This window comes from Phytophthora cinnamomi (assembly GCF_018691715.1).
Source record: "Phytophthora cinnamomi strain GKB4 chromosome Unknown Contig92, whole genome shotgun sequence".
NCBI lineage: Eukaryota > Oomycota > Peronosporomycetes > Peronosporales > Peronosporaceae > Phytophthora > Phytophthora cinnamomi.
Genome location: NW_027151025.1, coordinates 1,755,056 through 1,780,931, shown reverse-complemented (window position 1 = coordinate 1,780,931; position 25,876 = coordinate 1,755,056). Strand labels below are relative to the sequence as shown.

The following is a 25,876-nucleotide window of genomic DNA, read 5'->3' as shown; positions in this document are numbered from 1 at the left end:
CGATACCGCTAAACTTTAAAAATGTGAACAACCGACGGCTTCACACTTGGCACTCGGCTATTTTCTCCCTACTGCCAGTGTGTAATGACCAGTTATTAAGATGGCGGAACAGCTTTTCAGCGCCCGCCAACGCGTATGGCAGGCCTGGATGTCACTCCAAGTCGAGTATCAAGGGAGCTACTCCGATCAGAGACTTCAGCAACTCGGACGCTATATGCGTGAAGTGAGTACACGTCGGCTGTTGCTTGTTTGCGTGCTGACACCCCTGCCATGCCTTGCACTGAGTTTGGTCAAGGAGATACCTCCTTTGGCTCCACCTGAAGCTGGCGTCTACGGGAACAGCGTCTTTTTCGCTCGATCATGGGCGGTCATGTGTTTCATGGGAGTGGCAGCGCTACTGCAGATGGGCCACGGAGCGCCAAAGCTCAGGTTGTCCAATATGCAAATTGCCTTCATCTCATTGCTGGCTGCCACGGTCTCCATCCTATTCATCTTCGGGCTTTGCGCGCTGACTGTGTTCCCACTTCCGTTCGGATTGCTCATCGTGGGACCTCCGTTTGTGTTAACGATTGGTATCGGCTTCACTTACATTTCGGGGCCACGGTGGCGAGCGGATCCGTCCTTGTTCGTGGAGGTCCAGCGCCAACTCGTCGTGTACCAGTGCCAAACGACGCTCCCATTCGTCTACCCGCTGTATATTCTCGGGTTCGTGTCTCTCACAGGCTGGAACCAAGTGATTTTCGTCGCGGTGTTGCCAATCATCCAAATTATCGCAAAGAACTGGATCAGTCGTGCTCTCGGCGATGATGATGATCAGAAACCGCAGTGTGTTATCTTCGTTGTTGAAGTGTACAACGCTCTCTACGTGTCAAACGTTCTCCAAACTGCATCATCGTGGGCGTCGACTGCTGCGGTTATGGTCGTCGATTTGGTCCAGTTTTGGGTATCTATGGTTGACATTGTGGAGATTTTTGAGAGTGTAAACGTGCTTATGGCAAAAATCTCGCGTGATCACCCGCTGGCTCAGGAGAATTTCGTGCAGGTGGCAGCATGGTTGATGGCCGATCAGGAGCAGGAAAAAGCTGGGAGCGAGCTTGATGAAGCTAATGACTCGGATTTGGATTTATCTACCCCAAAGGCTAAACCACCGGTAGGACCCTACGTTTTGAAGATGAAGGACGCGTACCTGGCGCGACAGTGGGTATTGTCGCAAACATCGCGTGTATTTCCGTCCTACCCACTGAATCGTTATCGGAATAACCAAACAAATGCTGGCAATGATCTTAGCCTTGAGGTCATTTTCTCGGAAGCAGAACGAAGCATTTTTGTTAGAAAGACGAAGCACGTGCTCTTTATAGCAGAGTATCTGGTGTTGGTGGAGTATATTGAGACAGTGCTGCCGTTCGTTTACTGTACGACCTTGATTTTTTTCCTTGGTAGCAGCTCTGTACCCCAAGGTGACTTATGATTGATACTTATTCTTTTTCCATGGCAGGTCTACATGAACTGATCCTGTATCACATGCACAACGGCGCTTACTACCCTGCATTAGCCGGTATATCGAACGAAAAGTTCTCGTCCAGATTGCAAAGCACCCTCCTGTATAGCATGCTGCAGTTCGTATCGTTTATCACGTTGGTACTAAGGCGAAAGCTGGGGTATTCATCGCTCCAGCAGCTGGCATTCGTACTGGACATACATGCAAGCGCTGTCCAGACAAAACTCAATTTGATATTCGTCTACATTATTCAGGTCTCGTAGGCTCACCTTGGTAAGTGAACTACTTATTGAATCGTTGGTCGATATTAAAGGTTTATACACATGATGACACTAATTGACGTTTGTGTTAGGCGCTGATTTTACCTTCAAGTTTTCATGGTTAAGTCACATAAGGACTGATGCATCGAGAATGGAGATCACGAGAACCCCGACTTACTTTTTGATCACCCACATAAATACATTTACAACATCAATTGAACGATCTTTTTGGATGATCCGTGTCCGTGAGGCTCCTTGGATTATTCTGTAACCAAGACATGTTGAAGCCCTTGCTGGCAGCTATCATCCACCAGTTTCACCTAAACATGCACTGGTTCAGCTACAAGTAAAGTACATGACATGGTATTCCTCTACAAAATTTCTCCACAAAGCGACTTTTTCAAAACGCCTATCACTTCTTTTACAGATCACCGGTCGTATTTTGACCTTGTTCTGCACCCCTATGAATCGATTTCACGAACGTGTACTCGGGCACTGACCCCTCTTGTGTTTTCTTTTACCGAAGATTGTTCTGGCTGGGCACCAAAGATGCAATGAATACTTGAAGCTGAAGTGCTTGACAAATACAGCTCATCGTATGCCGTTGTTGACTACGGTTCCTTGCTACTGTTGTTGTCTCACTAAACGCGCTCCATAACTTGATCCATCAAACCCCAGCAATCTGAATATACTACTTTTTGGCTCAGGACTTCTGTTACTAATTGCTATCCGTGGGTGGGCTTTTTAACCACGAAAACTTGAAGCTGAAATCAGCACCTATTTAAGCAACGACAGAGCAAATCCATTCGTTCGATTTCTTTTTCAAAGACGCAAAAATCATGGTTTGACTTACCAAGGTGGCCTAGCGAGACCTGCATAATGTAGACGAATATCAAATTGAGCTTTGTCTGGACAACGCCTGCATGCACGTCCAGTACGAATGCCAGCTGCTGTAGTGACGAGTACCCCAGCTTTCGCTTCAGTACGAGCACCAGCAAAACAAATGAGGCGAACTGCAGCACGCTGTACCATAGAGTGCTCGACAATCTAGTCGTGAACTGCACTCTCGAAACATTGGCTAATGCAGGGTAGTAAGCGCCGTTATGCATGTGAAACAAAACCAGTTGGTGTAGACCTGTAGAACAAGTAAACCGCTAGCAGTTAGTTCATGAACTAGGCTAGTTAACATCAAAATACGTACAGTAAACGAAAGGCAGGACAACTTCGACATACTCTACCAATACCAAGTACTCGGCAATAAACAGCACGCGCTTGGTCTTCCGAATAAACTGGACACGCTCTTTCCTTGAGAATATGGTCTCGAGCTCAAGATCGTGACTCGAAGCGGTGCTTTGGTGGCGAGTTTGGCGAGTAACCGGAATCACGCGGGATCTCTCAGATAACATCCATCGATGCCCGTTTGATCTACACAATAAATCGTCTTTCACTTTCGACGCGTAGTCCGCTGTTCGAAGTAGCACAGCTCCTTCCAGCCTATCCACTGGTTTACATTTCAGAGAGGCAACTAGAACACCTTTGTGCTGTTCTTTAACTGTTTTTGATTGTGCCTCCAGTACCAGTAGGCGAATTGCCACCTGCACAAAATTCTCCTGAGCCAGCGGGTGATCACGCGGGATTTTTGCCATAAGCACGTTTACACTCTCAAAAATCTCCACAATGTCAACCATAGATACCCAAAACTGGACCAAATCGACGACCATAACCGCAGCAGTCGACGCCCACGATGATGCAGTTTGGAGAACGTTTGACACGTAGAGAGCGTTGTACACTTCAACAACGAAGATAACACACTGCGGTTTCTGATCATCATCATCGCCGAGAGCACGACTGATCCAGTTCTTTGCGATAATTTGGATGATTGGCAACACCGCGACGAAAATCACTTGGTTCCAGCCTGTGAGAGACACGAACCCGAGAATATACAGCGGGTAGACGAATGGGAGCGTCGTTTGGCACTGGTACACGACGAGTTGGCGCTGGACCTCCACGAACAAGGACGGATCCGCTCGCCACCGTGGCCCCGAAATGTAAGTGAAGCCGATACCAATCGTTAACACAAACGGAGGTCCCACGATGAGCAATCCGAACGGAAGTGGGAACACAGTCAGCGCGCAAAGCCCGAAGATGAATAGGATGGAGACCGTGGCAGCCAGCAATGAGATGAAGGCAATTTGCATATTGGACAACCTGAGCTTTGGCGCTCCGTGGCCCATCTGCAGTAGCGCTGCCACTCCCATGAAACACATGACCGCCCATGATCGAGCGAAAAAGACGCTGTTCCCGTAGACGCCAGCTTCAGGTGGAGCCAAAGGAGGTATTTCCTTGACCAAACTCAGTGCAAGGCATGGCAGGGGTGTCAGCACGCAAACAAACAACAGCCGACGTGTACTCACTTCACGCATATAGCGTCCGAGTTGTTGAAGTCTCTGATCGGAGTAGCTCCCTTGATACTCGACTTGGAGTGACATCCAGGCCTGCCATACGCGCCGGAGACTACATGAGAACCTCTTAAGCATTTCAATCCTTCGTACTGCGCGGTGGCAGCAGTGATGAAAAACTTAATTTAGTCGAAATCGGCTTTGGACGATCCGTTACGATGACGCGGTCAACAGTGATGCAAAACTTGAAATAAACTAATTTATTATAAAAACCAGTAAATCGGATTCGAACTACACTTCTAGCTCAGCATGGCCATGCGCAAGACGTCCTTCAAGCTAAACGAGGCCGACACGAGCATCATCACGTACGTCGTGCAGCTATAGTGCATTGTTGCCGGTGCATTATTTTTTACTTACAATGCTGCACTGCAGGGACCGCGTTCGCCAGTACTCGAGCAAGTTGGGCGGGTCGAGGAAAGACCGCCAGAAGTTCGATGTGAGTCTTGCTTTTCGGGGTGCTTGCTCAATCTGAGACTGTACCCGGATCCAAGACATGGAGAACTATCCGACAGTGCATTTCCATTCAGTGGCTCTGGGCCAGGACAGATGCTTACACCGCTGAAGCAGGGAGATCTTGCAAAGCTGCTGCCGTCGGTGCGTCCGGTAGCACGCCGACTGTCGAAAGCCATAACCTTCACGCGCCAGGCGGTCGAGTGGGGAATGGGCTTGCTACTACCTCTTCCTAGCAACAAGAAGGAGCGTTCGACGGGCTTGGATAATGCGTTTCGACTGTATAACTACCGCGTGCGTACTGGAGGTACGTATTTAGGAAAAGAAGTCGTCGTTAACATTCGTCGGACGCTGAACGAAGCACATGTAACTCGTTGCATGTATAAGATTCATGAGGCCCTGGTTTCTCCGTCGGTCTGTGGGGATAAAATGCCAGCAACCAGCAACCCCCCAGAATTTGCATTTATTCTCCCACCCCCAAGGGGGTGGAAATAAATGGAGGATACATGTAGATGTGCATTAGTTATGAAGTTCTGCTTACCGTTCAGTACACCCGAACAACCTACTTCCACTTTTACAAAATGTTGGAAAATTGAGGAGGCGGAACGTGTGGCTCGTGAAGTCAAGTGGCAGAGTGAAAAGGAGGAGGATCGGCGCCTCTTCCAGGAAAACATAAGATTGGAACGCGCCAAGGCTCGAGAACGCCACACAAAGACGATGGTAGCGAAGATGCAGAAACCGTAGAGCTGGGTGGTGACAACGGTGCAACCTCGGTCATCCATTTCGATTTGCACACACTACAGTGCATGTTAACAATGAATACATCAATATTTATTGATATCAAAAGCTGTCTTAGAGGCAACCATCATTCTCAGCCAGGATTGTTATGCTTGGCCCAAACAATTAGCCCGTCCGCAGAAAAGCTGATCGTTCCGGTCCCGATACAGCCATCCGTCGTAGTGGGCGTCCTGTATGTCGGGGTTAGATAGATGGCTGCAAGACTTACATGAGTAGCGTACAACAACCGTGTTAACTAAACAACGTCCATGATATCTTAATCGTAGTATGAATCAACTTGCATGAATTTTATCCGTCGATGCCCCCCCCCTCCCTCCTGCGGGATCTGATCATGTCGATTACGTGGATATCATTTCCTCCGCACCACAAATCCATCTAGGAGGCCGCGACAGGAAGCGAAAGGCAGCCCACGGTAAGGTAGTGCCGCATCCGCAGCAAGCTGTCGCGTTCATCGCGGATGTACTCGTCGTGGAGTTTCCCCATGCAGAGTTGTAGTCATTCGCTGGCGTGTCAACGATGCCGCACAGTGATGCTATTACAGCAGCGTTCACCATCGCGCTAAGTTTGCAGATAGCGCTGTCGAATTGTCGAGTAAGCCGAAGTAAGGCAGGGGAGAGATCTTTGGGTTGGCTTTTTCTAAGCGGAGACATCAGTTTCCAAATTTTGCTCAATTTAGGCTGGTTCTCAACCGAAGCGTTTTTCTCGACGCGTGCGTTACATGCGTGCCCTACCCCGTATGCTCGGTTGAGAATGAAACTAACCAAATTTGATTGGCCCAGTGTTTGATCAATATTATCCAATCATTGTACTGTTACTCTGTGTGATCTACGTGTGGTTCACGCACGACTCAACAATATCTGAAGCGCTGACCAAGACTCCCCCGTCCGGCAATGGGGAGCGAAGCTGGTCCAACCTACCAAGCCCCTGTAGTATCTCTTGAAAGCTGAATCTCTAAGTAGCGTAGAAGCACGCAGTCGCCACGAATCCGCTCTCGAACTGTTGAATTTTTTTTTTCGTGCTACTTGGTGTCGCTTGATGGCTACCAAACAAACCAGAAGGCCGCACAGCTCGTCTTCAGCTTTCCAGCGACGCCGTTACCTTGCGGTGGGGGTGAAGCGCGGGGGAGAAGCACGTTGAAGCCGGACCGACGCCATGTCAGAGGAGGGGAGTGCTTTGAGGGGGAATGCAAATAATGCAGTGCACTGATTGGCCAAAAGTAGTTAACGCTTGCCAACGCATGAGTTGTGCAGTATCATTTTTGTAACGTCCTGTTAACCAATCAGATCACAAAGTGTCCGAAAACGCATGCGTCCGCCTCGGTTGAGAACCGGCCTTAGGGAAGTCACATACGATGACTCATACAAACATCATATCTTCTTTAATAAGTGCAGTAGGACGCATTAATGCTATTTTGTGGTACAGACAACGACGGATAAATCCGGGCGACACTAAAATCCTGGTGAGACAGATCCCCATTCGATCCCCATACAAAATCTAACCCCTTTTTTATCCAATGAAATGCTTAAATGAATTATTTTAGAGCCAATCAGAAAGTTAAAGATAATGAGTGGTGTGAAGCTAAACTGCTTTGCCGACACAGTAATTTGAGGTCAGTTGTGCAATGAAGCGCGTCGAGCACGTGATTGCTATAGGTTACGGAGCGGCACAACTGGGCCTAGTGGCGGCCGGTGGTGGCCCCCAGGCGGGCGGCCAGCACCCTCCCAAGTACGTGCTGACTAGAACCAAGTAGAGCAGCTGGTAGCGCGTGTAGGCGCCGCTTTGCAGGTCCGCCTCGAGGTTCCCCGTGTCCAGGAAGGCCATGCTCATGAGCCACCCAGTTCCCGTGTAGGACTAGAGCACGGACCAGCTGAAGCGCCTCCGTCTTGGGGACGTGGTGGGGACATCTGGAGCATGCGGGGGGGGGGGAGCGAGCAGCGCCGAGGTTGGGTGGTCAGCATGACGCATATCCAGGTGTGAGGTTGCCACCGAACAGCTCACCGTTGTGCCAACCGCTTAGTGCTGGTGTCATGGGGCCACTAAAAAGCGAAGCTAAGAAATAGTGCTAAAGCTACTGGAGGCACGGCAAAAGAGAAACGCCTTCGTGCTATTCATGCCACTATTCTGTGTGGAACGCCATACCGACAAAGGCGATAATTCGCAGCATCAAAAAAACAATTCCAAGGTACCGTACGGTAACTGTCTAAAACGACGGACTTTTTTTGCTTTTCCATACCGTCAAAATTCCAACGGGTCTGACCAGCGTCCAACCCGAACCGGTACTTTGTGTACCAAAACACTGGTACAGAGTGGGTTGCGACGGCTGGTGGGGCGACAAAGAAATCCCCCTTCAGACGACAGCGGCGGCGAAGACGGCAGCCGTGACGGACAACGACCCCGTGGCGGTGAAAGACAAGGAGGGCGGCGATAGCAAGGCAGCAGCGACAAGGGTGGAGGCCTCGGAGGCGGCGCGACAGCGGCTTGTCGTCCGCGGCCACATGGCGTCGCCAAGTGTCCTGGACGGTGAAGCCCGACGTCTACTGTATCGGTAGTGCTTCCGTGTTAGCGGCACTCGCTCATAGGAGAAGGGTATTTGCGGGATACTGGCGCTCGTCATGGTGATGCCTACCATGCCGTGCCTACCGTGATGCAGCTGCTGGTCTTCAAGCCCTCAACGAGCGTTGATGTCCGACGAGGCAATTGCAAGGAGGTGCTGGCGACGCGTCGGGCAAGAGAAGATGGCTATAGCATGTAGCGCCACGGCTTCGCGCGATACGATGAAGACGCAAAGATTATGCTGAAGATGGCGTAGGTTGCACTGATCCTAGCGTGGACGCGAGATGCTGGTAAATATTATGCTCAATTAACTGGCGAATTTCCTCTTCTAACTTCATGGTTGTGGCAGTGTTATTTGTAATATAGTAGCTATCAAGTGCAAGTCAATATACGAAGAGCTTCATTGCAGACTGTGGTGTTGTGATATACTTTATGCTGGTGTCCCTTGATGAGCGAAGTGCGTTATGCTATAAGGTTGCTTTAACTGTGTCTGTGGCAGTATGTTATGTTGTGTACTGTAGTTTCAGGTTAACCTCGCGCGGGCTTCAGTCGAATGAATGCTGGTAGAGCTGCAGGTGGCGTAGGATCGACTACATCGCCACGCTCAGCACGCTCGTGGAACTGTGCGACATGGCTGTCCAGCTTTCCAAGTTTCTGCATCTGCCGGAGCGCCTTCAGTGCTGTGCCTGCTGCGACCGCTGAGGAGCCGTGTGCCTTCAAGAAGGCAAGAGTGTTCTGCTGCGCTGTGTCCCCAAGCTCTAACACCTTGCTTTTGTAAGCAGGTGACGAAGTGTCAAGCTTGAAGCCCAAAGGTAAGAAAAGCATCAGGTACCCGGTAATATGTCGGTACTCGTAAAAAGCTGTCTTTTTAACAGATCGCGAAGCATACACGCGAGGTTCTGCCGTGAACCATTCAAACCAGATTGCAGACAGCGACTGAGCACCTTTCTTCTTCGAACGTGGGGCCTTGGCTTCAAGAGCAGACTGTTGCTCGGTTACTGCGTCCGTCACCCCATCGCACGCCGTTTCAGATGATGCTGTGCCATTGGTAAGGATATGTAGCTGCGCTTCTACTGCTAACATCCTCTCGTCGAGCCGTTTGTTTTGTAGAATCAAGACATCTATCTGCTCGGACTGGCGTTTGAGGAGGTCCATTAGCGCAGGCGAAGGCTTCTCTTCGTTGTCAGCCATGACAGGTACAGCAACGGGAGGGGCTTGGAAGGCCCGGCTAATCGTAAGACTCCAAGCAAGCAACTCCGACTCGCCAATACCCAGTGTTGCTAATATTTCCCGTATCTTTGTGATGAATGGGCTGCTGTCACAGAGTCGCAGCATGTCGGGGTAGTGCATCAAGAGCGTTGCAGTAAGAACATCCGCGACATCTGCATCGAGGTTGAGGTTTGTGTCTGCAAAAGCCAGGGTGTTCAAGAACAACAACTGCTGTAACTTGCGAGCGCGAGCAAGCACTGGCGCGTCTAAGGCTGTTAGCGGTGGTAGCCGCGCACCGTCTTTCGGCTTCCACCCGCTTAAGACGCGGGAGACCTTCTGGTCCGCCTGAGTCGTGCCGAGCATGTAACCGAACGCCTTGTTCACGCGGTCCAGCTGCCAGCCGCCGCGCTCAATTATCCAGTTCTCTGCCAGACTGCCGTCATTGGCGTGCATAGCTCCTCCACGCCGGAACGAATGCGAGGTAAGATCAGGGGTCATTCTAATCCTTCGTAAATCCGCTATCTCTTTAACTCTAACCAGCAATCTGTTCACGTATGCTTGTGCACCAGGGACACGTTTTGACGAAGGTGCTTGAGTGTCCTCCACAGAAGATAGATCGTCGTCAACTTCTAAAAGTTCAATAAGTGTGAGTTCCTGTACATCTTGAATATCATCTGAACTATGTTTCTTTTGATGAATTGGGGAAACATGCGTTGACTTGGCGACTTCTGCATTACCAGTGCCGCAGCTAAAGCGTTGAGCGGGCATGTCAAGAAATTGGTGGGATCCTTGAACAAGGATATTCCTTGTAGCAAGGCTGTCTTAACCCTTTTAAATCGGAGAAATAAAACACCACCTAATATACGTGAATGCAGTGTTAGTCTCAGTCACTGTGACATCAAAGCCAAACTATACTTGCCAGGTAAAATGGATAATTGCCGTTTCTCCACCGTCTCTGCACCGGAGCTGCGGCCATATAGGTACCACATCATGACGACAAGTGCCGCGTCGAGATATTCACTCTCCGTAGAAGCCGTCGGGTACAGTAGATGCACCATAGCTGCTAAGTCTTGTTTCGAGCACGGTGGTGCTTTTTTCTCGTCCCCAGCCTCCTCTCAGTTGCTGCAATACTTACCCAGCCCAGATAGATTTTGTTGGGGCTGAGATTTAACTAACGCTCCCTGCAATGGGTATTTGTCGACTAGCCAGTTCTTTACGTTTCCATAGTATGCTAGACTAGTATTCGTCACCCTTACCTTATTGACTGAAGTGGCTAACGAATATGCATACTTGTCGAGCATAACACGCAACACCTTACCTGTCTTATCCTCGTCAATAAGTTGGTGGGCGGCGTCAAGTGTCATGCTCTCCGCGGCCAGGAACGTCGTGAACGAGTTTATCGCCGTCGCCCTGGCCTTCTTGCTGTTAGCAGGAGCGAGGGATGCAATCGACATGCCCGTTTGCTTCCTGTTGTCGCTCTAACACCAAACTCTGTACCGACCACCTGGGTTGGAAACTGAAGGATATTTTTGGAATATGTATTTATATAGATATTTGTATGACATTAAAAATATTCTGTCAAAATTCCAGCCAAATATGGTTGGAATGGTTGGAAAAGTGTATCCCATTTAAGGGGAATGCCATTGGCTATAATTGATCGAAATCATGTTGTTCATTGGATAAAATCGGTGTTATTCGATCTGCTTAGAATTGCAAAAACGAGTAGTGGTTGGAACCAAGTGGATATTACTCCATATCATCACGTCTCCGACCGTGAATGCAACTCCGACCAGAATCCGACCATATCACAGAACTTTATATCGAACTAATTTGGGAAGGTTTTCGTAAATAGGATGAGAGCAGGTAATTACGCGCGTAAATAACCTAACAAATGAGTGGTGCACGCGTAAGTTTGACTGCGCCGTTTGCCCTGCGCACTCAGTGCTCGATTGACCACCCGGGAGGGTGAATTGAGGGGGTTGTGCCGCGCATCGGTGCACCTAAGAGGGTTGTCGCTTCCACGAAGAACTGTGGTCGTTAATTCCCCGTCGAGCACTCCAGTGTAAAGTATCCTGCGATGTTGTTGTCTAACCCCTACCGATGTAGCTCAATGGAAGAGCCCCCGAAAGGGATGAAGGTGGTTCGATTCCACCCATCGGTAAAATTTCTATGATTGAATGAACGATGCAGACCTCCACGCAAGCGGCATCGGAAGCAAGAACAACAAACACGAGGAACAATGACTGTGCTATTGTGTTGGACTATGGGACTTATTTGAGTGTGTTTGATGGTGTACTGGTGCAGGATCTACAACTCTTCTGATGGCAAGGCGCTTCCGATAGTCTCCGATGAGAACGTTCAGACTTCCTTCTCGATGCAGCTGCCGAAGCGCTTTCAACACAGCGCAGGATCCTGATGAGGGTACGTTTCGCAACCGCAAGAACGCCATGACCTTGCCTGATGCTAACTCCCCAAGCTGACGAACATCGTCCTTGTAGCTGGGTGACGATTCGTCGAGCACGTATCCATCTTCGATAAAGAGCTTCAAGAAGGCTACAAGTTGCTTGGCGTCTGATTTTTTGTGCTTGTCGTTGCATCTCCAGCCGCGCGGATCTCCTGCATACCACGCAAACCAGGTGTCGGTTAGCGGTTGCAGCTTCGAACGGCGTCTGCGCTTCTGGGGTACGTTTGATTCTTCTTCTCTCAGTCGCTTCGATCCTTGCTCACATCGTCGTGCGATTATATCGTCTTTTTTACTGTCGTCGCTCAACAGCACAGTCGATGGAGCTTCCTGAGATGCCAGCGCAAGCGCAAGAGCCAGCAACGGACACGACCGGGAGTCAGCGTAGGGGAAAAGCGACAGCGCTTGCTCATCAGACGTCTTCATCCGAATGAAGCGGATGAAGAAAACCCCTCCAGCACCGATGGAGAGCTGCTGTTTGCGGACGAAGGTCAAGTCCGAAGCGCGGCCAAACAGGTACCAGAGCAAGCATAGCAATGCAGCATCTTGGTAGTCCTCTGCGCAGCTAGCTGTTGAATACAGGTATCCCACCATCTTTTGCAAGTCGGTCTTGGTGCATGCCACCGCCTTCTTCACGAAACCACCGCTTTCGCGCTTAATACAGTGCTGCTCCAGAGTGCGACCCATACTTAGCAGCTGCCTTGCAACAGCACCACCTGGGACGGGATATTCATCGAGCAGCCAGCACTTCACCTGTCGGTAGTACTGTGCCACGGAGTGCCGTGACAGATACTGCCCCTTCGAGCCAGCGTGGAAAGCAAGATAAACGCCAAACTCGTCCATTATCGTCAGGATGATGGCGCTTGCGCGGCTCGGTTCGGCAAAGATCATGGCGCCAACGTGCTCGAGGCTGGTCCCTTCGCTCGAGAGGAATCGCTCGAACGCCTTTAGAGCGGTCGAGCGCGCGCGCTTGGTGTTGGCGGGCTTGAGATCGTTGAGGCTCATCGTAATGGGTCGGAGAGGGAGGTGATATCTAAATGATATGTGGCTGGGCGGCCTTCTCTATACAGATATACATATCTGAAGCTTGCTTCCGACCCGATACGTCGGAGTTAAGGTGGTTCCGACCTCTGTCTGATACTGAGCTTTTATTGGTAAAAAATACGAGCTATGTCTCGAGTGGATTGGTAGAAACAGAATCAATGCAAATCATTGGTCAATATTCACGAAAAAACGCCATACAAAAGATCAGTGAGGTCGGAGAGATGATGTTATTCATCCATACGGTTTCCACTTCGTTTTCTGTACCATAGGTTATTTTATCAACCAATCCAATCGCAGAATTTTTACTCCCCGGATTTTTGTGTCGGGAGCGGAGATTGCCCTATAGTATGGAGGATGCCATTCAGTGAGTCCGGATTTATCCGTCGTTGTCTGTACCAATGCTTTTGGTGGTACATGTACAATACATGTAGTTTTGGCGGCTGATCAATGTTGATGCACCACCTATGGTCCATAGGTGGTACATCAACATTTCAGGGAAAACGACAGAAGTTGAATCACAAGCACCACACTGTACAAATCGAGATTTGTATGGTGCTTGTTAGAAGTGCGGTCGGAGATTTGATGCGGGGAAACGACATGCTCACATGTAAAAGGCGATCACCACAAAGAAGGAGTGCGAGCAATCACATTGTGATTGCTCGCATACCGGTAACGCTTGAAGCACCCTGACAAGCACAGGTTTACGATTTTACCGGGTCATTTTGTGGTAGTAAACCATTAACGTAGGGAGTCTTTCAGCACACTTCACAACAAAATTTCATCGCACGACAACGATGCGCGTCATCTTCGTCGTGAATCTCATCGTGTCTACTTTCATTGCCAGCGCCATTGACTTCACTTCGGCTGAAGATACAGCCGAGGTCTCTGCGCCGGTGCCTGCCAATCAAGTTCGTCTTCTGAGAGGAAGCAACAAACTGGGTGAAGAGAGAGTTGCGCCAGTTAGCGCGTTCTGGCTTGCTGCGATTAATCGAGCGAACCCGACTACTTCGAAGCTCAGCTCGCAATCATCGCAGACCATTTTCCAAGCGATACGGGAGAATAAACCACTGCCAAAGTGGGCGAAAGCATTCCTGGTTTTGGTGGGTTTTGGCGTGGTGTCTGGTGCTGTCGTGGTAGCATCATGATCGAGCACGATACCAGATAGCGTGGAAAAGTAAGTCGAAAGTGAAAACAACGTAGTCAGTTGACCCATTACGAATTCAATAGAGCGGAAGTAAACTTGCATTTTTGACGGGGCCACTTGTACAGGCGGTCAAAGAATCCAAATTCGTGGCAAGCTCAGCAGTGAGGACAATTCACCTTCACCTTCGACTATAATTAATATTCACTGATTCCCACCGTGAAGTTTGAGCACTATCGGTACGACGAGCCGAATCGGTCGCTGATGCCCACCGGTCAACAACATTCCTTCCCGAATCTCGGGTATAAAGTTGCCTACTCGGAGGCATCGGATACTTACGCCAAAACCCGCGCTACTACTTTCAATGTCCGGGGATCCAGATGGTCACTGAAATCAAGATCTCATACCGACGAGGCTGCCAACCAGCACGATTTACTAGGCAAATGTCAATCCAGTCCCTTCGTGGGAGACGATGGTGGCAGTTTGTCCACCGCTCTCACCGGCAAAGAAAGCTGCACCGTTATCATTGACCTACAGTGGCTGAGCAGCATCGTCGAGACCAGACGCAAAACCCCGGTGTAGCCGCGTCAACACCAAATCTTGATTTAAGATCGCCGAACTCCGCGGCAGAGATCCGATCCTCAGCAGACGTACGCCCCAAGTAGACGGACGGTTAGCTCGACAGCGACTTGCTGCGCTTACTTATTTTCCGCCTTGCAACAGACTTGTGGCCCTATTGCAAGTGTCTGTACTTGTTTATCATGGAATACTTCGCCGAGTACAGGTTTCAATGGAAGGAGCTACCCGCTCGGTTTGTTACGGACACGTTGGTCCCTGTCTTTAGCGTTATTTCCCCCACTGTTCCGACTTCGATTTCTAGTCGGAAACAAAGGACAATCGGCTCCCAACGGAGTCATGTGGGCTTGTCTGATTGTTGATCTGCTTATGGCAGGATGGCGCTATCCGTGGCGGGAGTCCTTCAAACGAAGTTCTTACGAGCTTTCAACTCGTATCCGGAGCAAGTCACCATGATGAAGCTGGATGATGATGCCAGTGAACATTTGTATCTGAACCAGACAAAGAGCTCTGTCTGGTTCAGATACAAATGTTCACTGGCACGCATCGGTACGGCCCGTACCGATGCGCTGCCTTCATCAAGTGCCCCCCCCCCCCCCCCCCAAGTTACTAACGAGCAATGGCTTCACGTTGGGGTATAACGGCAAAACATATATTCTTGGCGGCGGAAGTTAGTGAAAATGAGCACTTTTTGATTTTGACCGGAGAACTCGGTTGCCCTTAGCCACCCACTGGAATTTTTTCCGGCAGAAGGGAATCCCACGATCCCATTCGGTTGTCCACGGGTGACCACGGGTACGGGCGACATCTGATGTGAAAGTCCCTTGCTTACTTCTCAGTGTCACACACACATGCCGTATGCATCGCCGATCATCGTGAGATGCGTCCATTTGACGAAGCTGAACAGGAGTCTCAAATTTAATAGCAGCAAAAATTTTTTGAAGCTCAAGAACTTCTTGGCGTAGCTGCACCAACTTTTGACTTTGTGCAGCACTTGTACGAGCCGCGATGTCCGCAGTAGCTGCGTTTTGACCGCTTTAGATATTGCGCAAAGATGCAGGTTGACCATTGCTCGAGGCACAGATAATCTTATTTTATGTTTTTTTTCACAAGAAATCTATGGGGAGGTCACAAAATGTTCGCCAAGAAATTTGATGCGGGTGTGTCTGGATAATCTCTGTGAATTCCGAGGCCCAATAACACTTGCGAGTGTACAAGTCGATATTCCACTTGCGAGTGTACAAGTCGATATTCCATCGCTTTGTCGCTTTGGGATCGAAGTCGTTGCAACACCCAATATTCGCTTCCCGAAATGCCAATAAGTTGATGTGCGTCACACCAGCAAACTTTTCCACCAATCCCGTGCGACAGCGCTCCCAATATCGTCCAATCACGACGCTCATCATCGAGCTACAGCGCCTCCAGTCAAAGCCACCAACCAGCGCGAAGAGGCATTGCAGAGTGGCAATTGTGCGCGACATCGCCTCGCAGCTCCTTCCGCCCGCAGACAACCATGGACGAGGAAGGCCCCCAGGTGCGTCCACCGTCTCCCCACCTCCGTCCTCATACAGTCATCTACTCACTAAAAGCTTTATACTTACCTGCAATTCCTGCAATCTGCCCAGGTTCGCGTCAAGTTCGTGACCAAGGACGCGGCCATCCGCGTGACGGAGACGCCGTTCGCGGTGCCCACGCGCCTCAACCGCCGCGGGCTGTCGCAGGTGGTGAACCACCTGCTGGCCACGGGCGACAAGCCGCGGCCCTTCGACTTCCTCGTGGACGGCCTGTTCCTGCGCTCGTCGCTGGACAAGTATCTGCAGACCAGCGGCGTGTCGGAGGAGGCGCTGCTCACGCTCGAGTACGTGGAGGCGCTGCCCGAGCCGCAGAGGCAGAGCGGCAGCGACCACCCGGACTGGGTGAGCGCCGTGGCCGCGCTGGACGGCGACCTGGTGGTCACCGGCTGCTACGACGGCGTGCTGCGCGTGTATGACGCGCAGGGCGACTGCAAGGCCACGCTCAAGGCCCACCAGGGCGCGGTCAAGGCGGTGAGCGTGTCCCCCAGCGCCGACAAGAACGGCGAGTTCGTCATTGCCAGCAGCGGCAAGGACCAGCTCGCGCAGCTGTGGCGGTACTCCACCAAGACGGCGAAGTTGACGCCCGTGGCGGCGCTCACGGGCCATCTCAACAGTGTCGACAGCGTGCAGATGCACGCGTCCGGCAAGCGTGTGGTGACCGGCAGCTGGGACAACACGGTGCGCGTGTGGCAGCCGCCCAGCGCCTCGGAGGAAGCAGGTGAACAGCGCTCGGCCAAGAAGCACAAGAAGACGCAGGATGGCGCTGGTGCCGTCAGCTTCCAGCAGCTCGAGGCGGAGATTGTGCTGGTCGGACACACGAGCTACGTGACGGGTGTGGCCTTCCGCCCCAAGAACTCGGAGCACGACGAAGATGTGGTCGTGTCGGCCGGCAGCGACCGCACTGTGCGTCTCTGGGATCTGGTGACCCAGTCGTGCTCGCAGTCGCTGGTGGGCAACCGCGCCGTGTCGGACCTGAGCGTGAACGCGAACGGACTTGTGCTGACGGCGCACCCGGACCACTGCGTTCGTTTGTGGGACCCGCGCGCACAACAGAGCGGTGAAAGTATCGTACAGCGCACGTTCCGCTCGCACAAGGAGTGGGTGAGCTCGGTGGCCTGGCACCCGGACAGCACGACCAATGAGCACTTGTTCGTGTCGGGCGGCTACGACGGCACCGCCAAGGTGTGGGATGCTCGCAGCACGATTCCACTGCACACTGTCAACGCACACGAAGGCAAGCTGCTGGATCTGTCCTGGCGGAACCAGGACAATGTGGCTTTCGTCACGGGTGGCGAAGACAAAAAGCTGAACTTCTTCAGCGTGTAAGGCAGATAGAAAAAGACTGACATTTTTTGCTTGTTTCGACCTCGTCTGGTTTCCTTACTTCCTACGCGTTCTGGTCTATTGCAAGGCAAGTTCATTCAAGGCTCGATCAAATGGATTCCGCTGGCATTCTACTTTGGTTCTGCTAAATGACTGGCATGGGGCAGCAAGTGCTTACTCCCAAGCCAGCAGCTTCTCGAGCTCCTCGATGTCGTCAGCGGGGGCCTGGGTGATCGGCCGCGCGTAGTATTCCTCAATCTCGGCGAGGTCCTGTTTGCTCTTGTTGTCGTACACAAAGTTGATAGCGCAACCCTTGCGGCCGAATCGACCCGTACGACCGATACGGTGCAGGTACGTCTCCGGGTCGGGGCGGTGGTCTCGCGTAAGAGGGATGTCAAAGTTCACCACAAGCGACACACCCGCCACATCGATACCACGCGCCAACACGTTGGTGGTAATCAGCACGTTGGTCGTGCCGGCGCGGAACTCGTCGATGACCTGGTCGCGCACCTCCTTCGCCATGTCGGCACCGTGCAGGATGCCAACCGAGTGGCCCTTCTCACGCATGGCACGGGTCAGCTCCTTGGCGGTCTCACGCTGCTGCACGAAGATGACGCACTTGCCGATGGTCAGGATGGCGAAAATGTCCGACAGCACCTGGAACTTGTTCTCGCGCGTCTTGCAGTCGATCCAGAACTGCTTGATGCCGTCGAGGGTGAGTTTCTCCTTCTTCACCGTGATAATGTTGTGGTCGGGCACCATTTTCTGGGCGAAGTCGCGCACGTCGTCAGCGTACGTGGCCGAGAACAGCAGGTACTGGCACGCGCGGTTCTTGATCAGACGCTTGATCGCCACCGAGCGCTCGCGCATGCCGTCCTCGGCCACCATGACGTCGGCCTCGTCCAGCACGAAGATCTTGACGCTGCGGGTGTCCAGCTGCTTCTTCTTGATCATGCCCTCGACCTTGCCGGGGGTGCCCACCACCACCTGCGCCTTGAGCGTCTCACCGCGGGCCAGGTCGTTGCCGGGGATGGCCAGGAACGTGTCCACGCCGATGAACTTGCCCATGGCGTTCACCACGGCCATGATCTGGCGCACCAGCTCACGCGTGGGGCCGACACACACAGCCTGCGGGGCCTTCACGTTCACGTCCACGCGGTACAGCATGCCCAGCGCGAAGGTGGCAGTCTTGCCGCTGCCGCTCTGCGCCTGGCCGATCAGGTTCTCAGGCGGACTGCACCAAAGAACAGGAGCAACCAGTTAGTACAGTAATAAGCAGTAGTAACACCACCGAATACCCAGCACCTACTCGGCGAGGATGAGCGGCAGCGCCACCGACTGGATCTTGGACGGCTTGGCGAACTTCATGTTGTACACGCCCTTGAGCAGGGGCGCCGGCCTGCGACGCCAGCAGTATCAGCAGCAGCGGCGTTAGGACTAGGATTATAACAGTATAGTATAGTAGCTGCGTTGCCCGCACAGGTTGAGCTCCTCGAAGGTGACGGCCGAGTAGAGGTTCGAGTTGGGGTCGTTCTGCAGCACCTCCAGCTCGGCCTTGTAGTCCTCGTCGTCCAGGCCCTGGCCCAGCGCCAGGATCTCCTCCAGCGACTGCGTGACCTCCTCCACGGCCTCCTCCTCCTTCTTCTCCGCCTCCGGGGCCGCAGCCTCCGGCGCGGGCGTGGGCGCCGCCACCTCCTCCGTCTTGGCCTCCGTCTCGCTCATTGCTACTTGCTCTGTCGGATAATGAAGCCAACTCTTCTGATCTCTCTCCCTCTGCTTTTCAGCCAACAGCTTTCAGGCAAAATATGAAATAGGGTGGGTTCTAGTTATGCAGTTTGAAAGGATTCGAATTCATAGTGTATGCTGTATAGAAGGATTGGCATCTATGTAACATAGTGTTCGATCCCGAAAATACGATTTAGAAATACGTATCGATTCGCATACCGAGTAGTGGATAAATAAATAACGGAAGACTGCGAATTGTTGAAGTTGTACATCAGATATAACCACTAATGGCACTCTGATGGCTACATACTGGCACTGCTCCTCTGTCGCCACATCCCAGTACGAGGTGTTGATCTTGAGGATGAAGATCATCTCGATCAGGAGGGGAGAGAGGCGGCGGCGTTCGTGGCGCAGTATGGCGCGCGCGAGGCTGAAAAGCCGCTCAACGATGTTGGAGGTAGGAGCAAGCCATACTCAGCTGGTGGAGTCCCTACCTTGTGCTACCTTAGCGTGCGCTCTCTAAAACCTTCCTTGTCTACCCGCGACTGCTCCAAAACTCTCCGTAGTAGAGAACCTTCGCTTGAAAGGATCCAGCACAGCGGCTTCATTATTAGTCAGCCTGCCCGCCTGGCCATCCAGCACCTTGAAGACCGCTTGCTCGAACACAAAGAAGTGGACAATTTCCGCATCGGAAGCTATACACCTAAATAACAACAGTAAAATAATACAAGTAGTTTCTAAACGTTTTTGGAAACATCATTGCCAGCGTTCTTGCCATAGTACTTTGCGAAACATAGCCTGTACTTAGCAAGCAGCTTGGTCAGTGCAAGAGTGTTCGTGAGCGAAGGTTTCGTCGTGCCGATGCTCCATCACGGACTCGGCGTCTCTGGGAACAGGAGTTCAAGTCCTGTTCGTCTTTAATAAAGTTTAGGATCAGCTTTTTCACTGCAGCAGCACCTTCGCCGAAGCCCGCTTCATGTAGCTCGACAAGTGCAGAAGTCCACTGCCGGACTTTTTCCATATTGTCGATCTTCCGCTTCCTCGAGAGCCGCCTTTCGTGGTCATTAGCTGCTTGGCATGTCCCTGTTGCTTCGGCATGGCCCGGCGGGTATTCTTCAGTTTCGTCTTCTTCTTACACTTGATCTTGTTCGTGCCTTTGTTTTTGTCCCTCTTGAACGTTTTCTTGTTCGGTCGACTTATTGTACCATTAATTTATCCATATCCCTATCAGCAGCGATATGTGCTGCTCCTTGTTCTAGACTTTTTAGAGCCGAGTTTCTTGACGACATAAATAATCGTCAATTCTTTCGCACTAAATCACATTAATCTAAAAAAATGGGTTTTTCAGTATTGGCAACACTTAAGAGCTTAGGAAAAGCTAAATATAGCAACGTCATATGTTGAGATGGCTCTCAACGCGGTGGTCTTGGGAGACGGGGGGGGGGCTTGATAGGGTAGCTGCTTCATCACCAAGCGAAAATGGAAATGAACAACCCATGGCCCGTAGTTAGGAGATATATTTTTTTTCAAAAACTAGAAAGTCAAGATTTAATCCCGTGGATCCATAGCTAACACCTATGTCTCCTACTACATGGGTTTGCTAGGAATAGCGATCACAACAGCTAACGCACCGCGGCGAGCCGTGTTGTTAAAGAGGCGCATGTCAATACAGGATATGCAATCTTCGGCGGGTTTTTTAAGCAGCTGCATCCGCCACTCTGTCTTCTCGCCGTATGACATGTTGATCATCTCCTTATGGCTCAAGGATAGATATGCCTTAATCCGTTCTTTCAAGACGCTAAAGCAACCTGCAAAATAAGCGACATAAAAACGAGTTAGTAACTTAATTTGCAATACAAAATATAAGTGAAAACCTACTGTCAATCGGGTTCCACATGGGAGAGTATGATCACAATTGTATCAACTCCAAGTCCGCTTTATCCTTTATCATGTCCTCCAACTGGCGGTGTGCGGGAGCTCTGTCTATGATGATGACAATGGTCTTGCCTGCAAAATGGTTGCGGTATACATCGAGGGCCTTGACAACATCGTCCACCACATCAACAATCACAACGTTTACCTCCGTCTTGATGCTGCTATGACGTGTGGCGTAGTGCACGAAACCGACTTCAGCAGAATGGTGGTCGATTTCCGCTTCGGTAACTATATCACAAATGCCAGAAGTAATCAAAACCAAGTAGTTACTAAACGTTTCCGGAAACGCCATTCTCAGTTTTTACCGTAATGATTTGCGAATCGCGGATGGTAGTTGGCGAGGGAATTGAACAGTGCAAGAGTGTTCGTGAGCGAAGACCTTGCCTAGCAGATGTTCCGACACGGACTTGGTATCTCTGAGACTTACCGAGAGGGAGTCAAGCTTGGCATGCGTTAAAAGTGACGGGGGAGGATGATCTTGCCGGCAGCCGAAATGAACTCACGAAGTCCAAAATATTTCTTTTAGCATCGGGAAAGTCGATGACCAACGCGTGTCTTGTCTGAGGACAGTAGACAACGGGGTCTTCGTACTATTTTCGTTCAAAATCACACACACATAATTTTCAGAATGTAGACCAAAGCAAAACGTGTCATTAATGACGGCTTCACCGTTGGGGATAGTGTCGAATTACTTAGTTCATTCATGCACGTACATTCGCTCTCCTAGCAACTCGAGTCGCCGAGACCCACCAGCAGTCGCTCACTCAGTCGCCGTTTCCCGCCATCTCACTCGCTCCATTCGCCCCTTCCGTTGCCATCGCCCTCGCGCTTGTTTCTTCCGCCATCCTCTTCAATATCGTATAGAGGTGCGACGCATACGTTGTCAGCGTCCCCTCCGACAACCCGCCAATGTTCGCGATGGTCTTAAACGGAAGACGCCGAGCGCCAATCCAATCATTCGCGTGAAGATATCCTTGGTCGCTTTGATAAACTCGCCTTTCGCACGACTCTCTGAACCCTCGGCAGTGTAAGCTTCCAGCTCCGTGTTGGATAAAGTACGCGATCCGTTGTGAATCACCGTCTGAATTTCCGTCAACACCCCTGTAGCCACCTCCACGTGGCCAGGAAATCCGCGTTGGATCTTGCTCAGCGCTCCGTCACCGAAAGTGGAGTTGTAGGCTTCCAAGCCGTCGGGGGAGGTCGTTCTACTGAAATTCGGCAACCAACACGAGGATAACCCTCCCTCTCACAAGTGTCGAACTGTGCCAAATACTTTCGTCGACTCCAAGGCACTACGAATAACAAATCTGCTGTTCGACAGCTTATTCGACAACACGCATTTAATCCCACCGGCGAAATGGATCGTGTCTTTTGCTTTGGGGCTCGTGATGACGAAGGCGGCCATTCGTACATCGGTAAAGGGACCGATGAGGACTCATTTGTCGTTGGTGTCACCAGTCTCGCGTTGGTCAGAGCTTCAATTGAGTTCGCTTCTCCTAGCAGTTTCACACTATTCCACGCTGATGACACGTTCAATCTGAGCGACCTCGGATATCCTGTCATCACATGCGGCTTCTTAGATGCCTCAAGATCCTACCAACTTTCGGCTATATTTGTGGTGAGCCGTTGAATAGCAAATGAATACGCTGTGTGTCTGAGTTCCATTGTTCGGATGATAAAACAAGTGAGGCCGTCAACTACGCTACATATTGATGCGGTAATGCAGATGATGCACAACTCAACGGGTTTCAGCAAGTCACACTATTTGATTCCGCAACGTATGTGATGTGTTTCTTTCATGTGCTTTATAATGCTCGCAAACGCACCTGACATTTGCAACTGAAGGACCGTTGAGCCGTCTTGGATGGTATTGTTCAGATGCATTACGCCGACAACATTAATAGATATTACAGGCTGAAAGAAGAAGTCCTGGGTGGCGCCCCGCTCACGCATATGCTACACGATCGAGGGCAGCTGCACCAATACCAAGGCGCTGTTCAAGACCTTCCTCTACCAGCAGCCGAGGGCGACCCAAAAACTACTACAGGGTATCACCAACGCGTGCGTCATGTTCGTCCTGGCACAGCAGCGTGCCGGTGCTCAGGCGCTGCAGCCCTTTGAGAGCGTGGGCGTGGCGACAAAGTTTCAACGGAGCAACGACACTGGAGCGGCCACTTGCTACCATACCGCAGCAAGCGGTGCCAGTCAGCAGGTGGCTGCGGCAGGGATGAACTCAGCTGTAGTAAGTAGGTAGATCTATACCAACTAGAGCACAGCATTATCAAGTTCATTATTCAATTCATCATCATCATCAACAACAATGCTTGCACTACTACCCCAACTCCTGCTCGCTCCTCGAAGCCCGTCCACGCCTCTGCCTCACGCCTCGACAACCCAGAAGACCTCCACCCCGTCAACCAACAACACCAGCGCCACTGAGTTCTCAAGCTGCAGCGCAATGAGCCCGCGGCCGCCCCAATGTTCTCATATCGGGCAGGCTGGGGTCCAAGCGCAGCAGCAGGAGGCCTCGGTGGATGCTGCCACCACACCAGTAGTGGTGTGTGCTCGGCGGTCGGAGTGCCTCCGCGCCAGTAGGAGGCCCCTGACCCCCGTCGTGTGCCTCACACTGTGTGGTTTGTCGTACCTATGTAGTGTATGAGTACACAAAGTACGGCGCCGTACCCGGTTGTGTTCCTATTCGACAAGAAGCGTCAGATGACCAAGGCCATGTCAAACAAGGTGTACGTGTACGATTTCATCGATTTGATGAGTACAGCCTGCTGCGCCAGCGGCGCCAGTACCAAGACCTTAACTGCGTGCAGCACGGCTACGAAGAAAATCCCGCTTTTCCTGGCTCTGTTGTTCACCTTAGCGTACGTTATTGCTGCACTGGTAGTTGAAATGAGACTCGATAAAAGGCTGACGTTGTTGTACTTCTGTTGCCCTGCAGAGCCTACCGTCCCCCGATTGCCGCGACCGCCGGAATGGTGCGCGTTCTCAGGTTTATCGTCTACGTGCTCGGCTACTCGTCGGGCGACCCGAAGAAGCGAATGCAGGACAGCTTTGGTGAGTGCTGCATATTTCGTCTGGTGGTATTAGCCTCTAACCTTTGATGTTTTGGCGATGAAGGCTACCGCGGGCTACTTGTGAGCGTTGGCATGAGCTTCGAGACGAACCCTGGGGCTTTTGCAATCGAACGCACGCTGTAGCGTAAAACGACAGGGGACACTAGTGTTGCCTTCGATATGGCTAACGGTGGCGGTGGAATCAGGGTTGTTAGTACGATATAAAGTGGGCATGTAAGACTCTAGAGTTACGTACAGGTACTCCATTTTGGTTAACGAGGTTGATGGCCACGGTGGAAACACTTCTACACTGATGTGAATGAGCACTCTGTAGTAAGCACACCATATTAATCCGGCTACAACCATGAAAATCAAGTAAATTTGAAAACTTACAGGTTTCGAAGTCATTGGCACGTTAGATGCTCATTGGAGAGCGATCCGTTTATCGACCGAGTCACGAGCTTCACGGTCTGAAGCTGACCAGCAGCGGCTAATTCTGATAATGCCTGGGTCACAACCGTCAGATTGTCGGAATCGGCGGGCGCCAAGTCGAGATCGACGTATGCTAGACACTTGCACACTTCATTCGAAGAGCCAGGTGTCAACAAAAAACACACGTTGAACACACTGGGGATATGACGAGCACCACGATTGCGATATATGCACAGCAATAGGCGTGTACACAATGCACCTCACCCCGTAGATCAGGAAAAAGAGGTCGGCAGTCGTCCGAAGTCTACGCAATATATTCTGCACATGGGCTTTGGATGGGTTAACACCTTGTCTGGGCTTTCTATTGGCGTCACTGCTTCAGTTTCTAGATGGTTTTTATGCAGAGGTTGGGTTCTCTTCAGAAAATCGTCTGATCGCATCGTGATTTCCCCTAGCGAAAGCACACATGTAAGCTGAAGCTCAACTTCACGAAAGCGTCCCAGGTGCTGCGGATTAGTGGGCTCTCGGAGTCTGTGCTGAACATGTTCAACTGACGTTGTTGCGAGCTTTACGCTCGAATATGCTATGTGGGAAAACCTCTGGCGGATCGTTACAGCTTTGAGATCGTCTTGGAAATCGAAAAGCGAGGAGAACAGGATGAGAGCTGGAAAGAAGACGGCACAGACCGCATGTAGGCACCGTAGCAGCAAACGGCAACGTCATTCTCTGTGAACATTTCTGTAAAAATAGAGACTTCACCTCACATGGAGTCTTTCAAGCGTTCCACCAGAATTGAATATCGTACATGGCGACAAATGCGTTCAAAGTCATTATAGAAGCATAGTAATAAAGCAGTGACGGATCAAGCCCTTGGCTCATGTACTCTCGCAGAGACAGGATATGTAAAACGACTTCTGGTACACATCCTGGAAGGCGAGCGCGAAAACCATAAGCCGCAATCATTATTCTGTAAAGTTCTTGGGCATACTTACCCGCACTTCGCGATACTTACCATCCATTGACACAACGACGCGTGAAATACAGCCGCTCCTACAAGAATCCACCTAACGGAAAGAAGAAGTGGATGCGTCTCTGAACTGCGGAATTAGTTTGCGGTACTGTACTAATTATAAGCACTTCATGAGGCAACTTTATTGATATTGTTATTTGTGTCTCGGTCGCTGAAAGGAACCGTCCTGGTACATTTGATTTTGCATTTGTGCTAGCTGATTCTCCAAAGCCTTGATCTGGCTTCGACTCTTTTCCAGTAGTCCTAGCTGGTGCTGTAATGTCTTGATCCTGCTTCTACTATCTTCGCCATCTTTGATTAGCGTCGTCACCGCAAGGCGAACTTGGTGGCTATCCAGACTTTG

The 25,876-nt window shown here is 51.1% G+C and overlaps 5 protein-coding genes across 5 annotated transcripts; 2 read left to right on the top strand and 3 right to left on the bottom strand.

The window, feature by feature from the left end:
• Positions 1-403: 403 nt before the first annotated feature.
• IUM83_03035 (uncharacterized protein) lies at positions 404-1,857 on the top strand (the record flags this gene model as incomplete). The annotated part of the gene is made up of 4 exons (XM_067927004.1): positions 404-1,412; positions 1,496-1,555; positions 1,753-1,771; positions 1,851-1,857. 4 exons carry the CDS (start codon positions 404-406, stop codon positions 1,855-1,857), a joined length of 1,095 nt encoding a protein of 364 aa, XP_067784226.1.
• A 619-nt stretch (positions 1,858-2,476) lies between these two features.
• IUM83_03034 (uncharacterized protein) lies at positions 2,477-3,992 on the bottom strand (the record flags this gene model as incomplete). The annotated part of the gene is made up of 4 exons (XM_067927003.1): positions 2,477-2,535; positions 2,612-2,893; positions 2,960-3,047; positions 3,336-3,992. The coding sequence occupies 4 exons, from the start codon at positions 3,990-3,992 to the stop codon at positions 2,477-2,479; spliced, it is 1,086 nt and encodes a 361-aa protein (XP_067784091.1).
• A 7,788-nt stretch (positions 3,993-11,780) lies between these two features.
• On the bottom strand, positions 11,781-12,693 carry IUM83_03033 (Glycine cleavage system H protein; the record flags this gene model as incomplete). Its single annotated transcript, XM_067927002.1, has 2 exons — positions 11,781-11,843; positions 11,914-12,693. 2 exons carry the CDS (start codon positions 12,691-12,693, stop codon positions 11,781-11,783), a joined length of 843 nt encoding a protein of 280 aa, XP_067784222.1.
• Positions 12,694-15,962: 3,269 nt separating this feature from the next.
• Positions 15,963-17,349, top strand: IUM83_03032 (Ribosome biogenesis protein WDR12; the record flags this gene model as incomplete). Its single annotated transcript, XM_067927001.1, has 2 exons — positions 15,963-15,983; positions 16,075-17,349. The coding sequence occupies 2 exons, from the start codon at positions 15,963-15,965 to the stop codon at positions 17,347-17,349; spliced, it is 1,296 nt and encodes a 431-aa protein (XP_067784428.1).
• Positions 17,350-17,520: 171 nt separating this feature from the next.
• On the bottom strand, positions 17,521-19,068 carry IUM83_03031 (ATP-dependent RNA helicase DBP5; the record flags this gene model as incomplete). Its single annotated transcript, XM_067927000.1, has 3 exons — positions 17,521-18,580; positions 18,656-18,745; positions 18,827-19,068. The coding sequence occupies 3 exons, from the start codon at positions 19,066-19,068 to the stop codon at positions 17,521-17,523; spliced, it is 1,392 nt and encodes a 463-aa protein (XP_067784438.1).
• Positions 19,069-25,876: the final 6,808 nt, after the last annotated feature.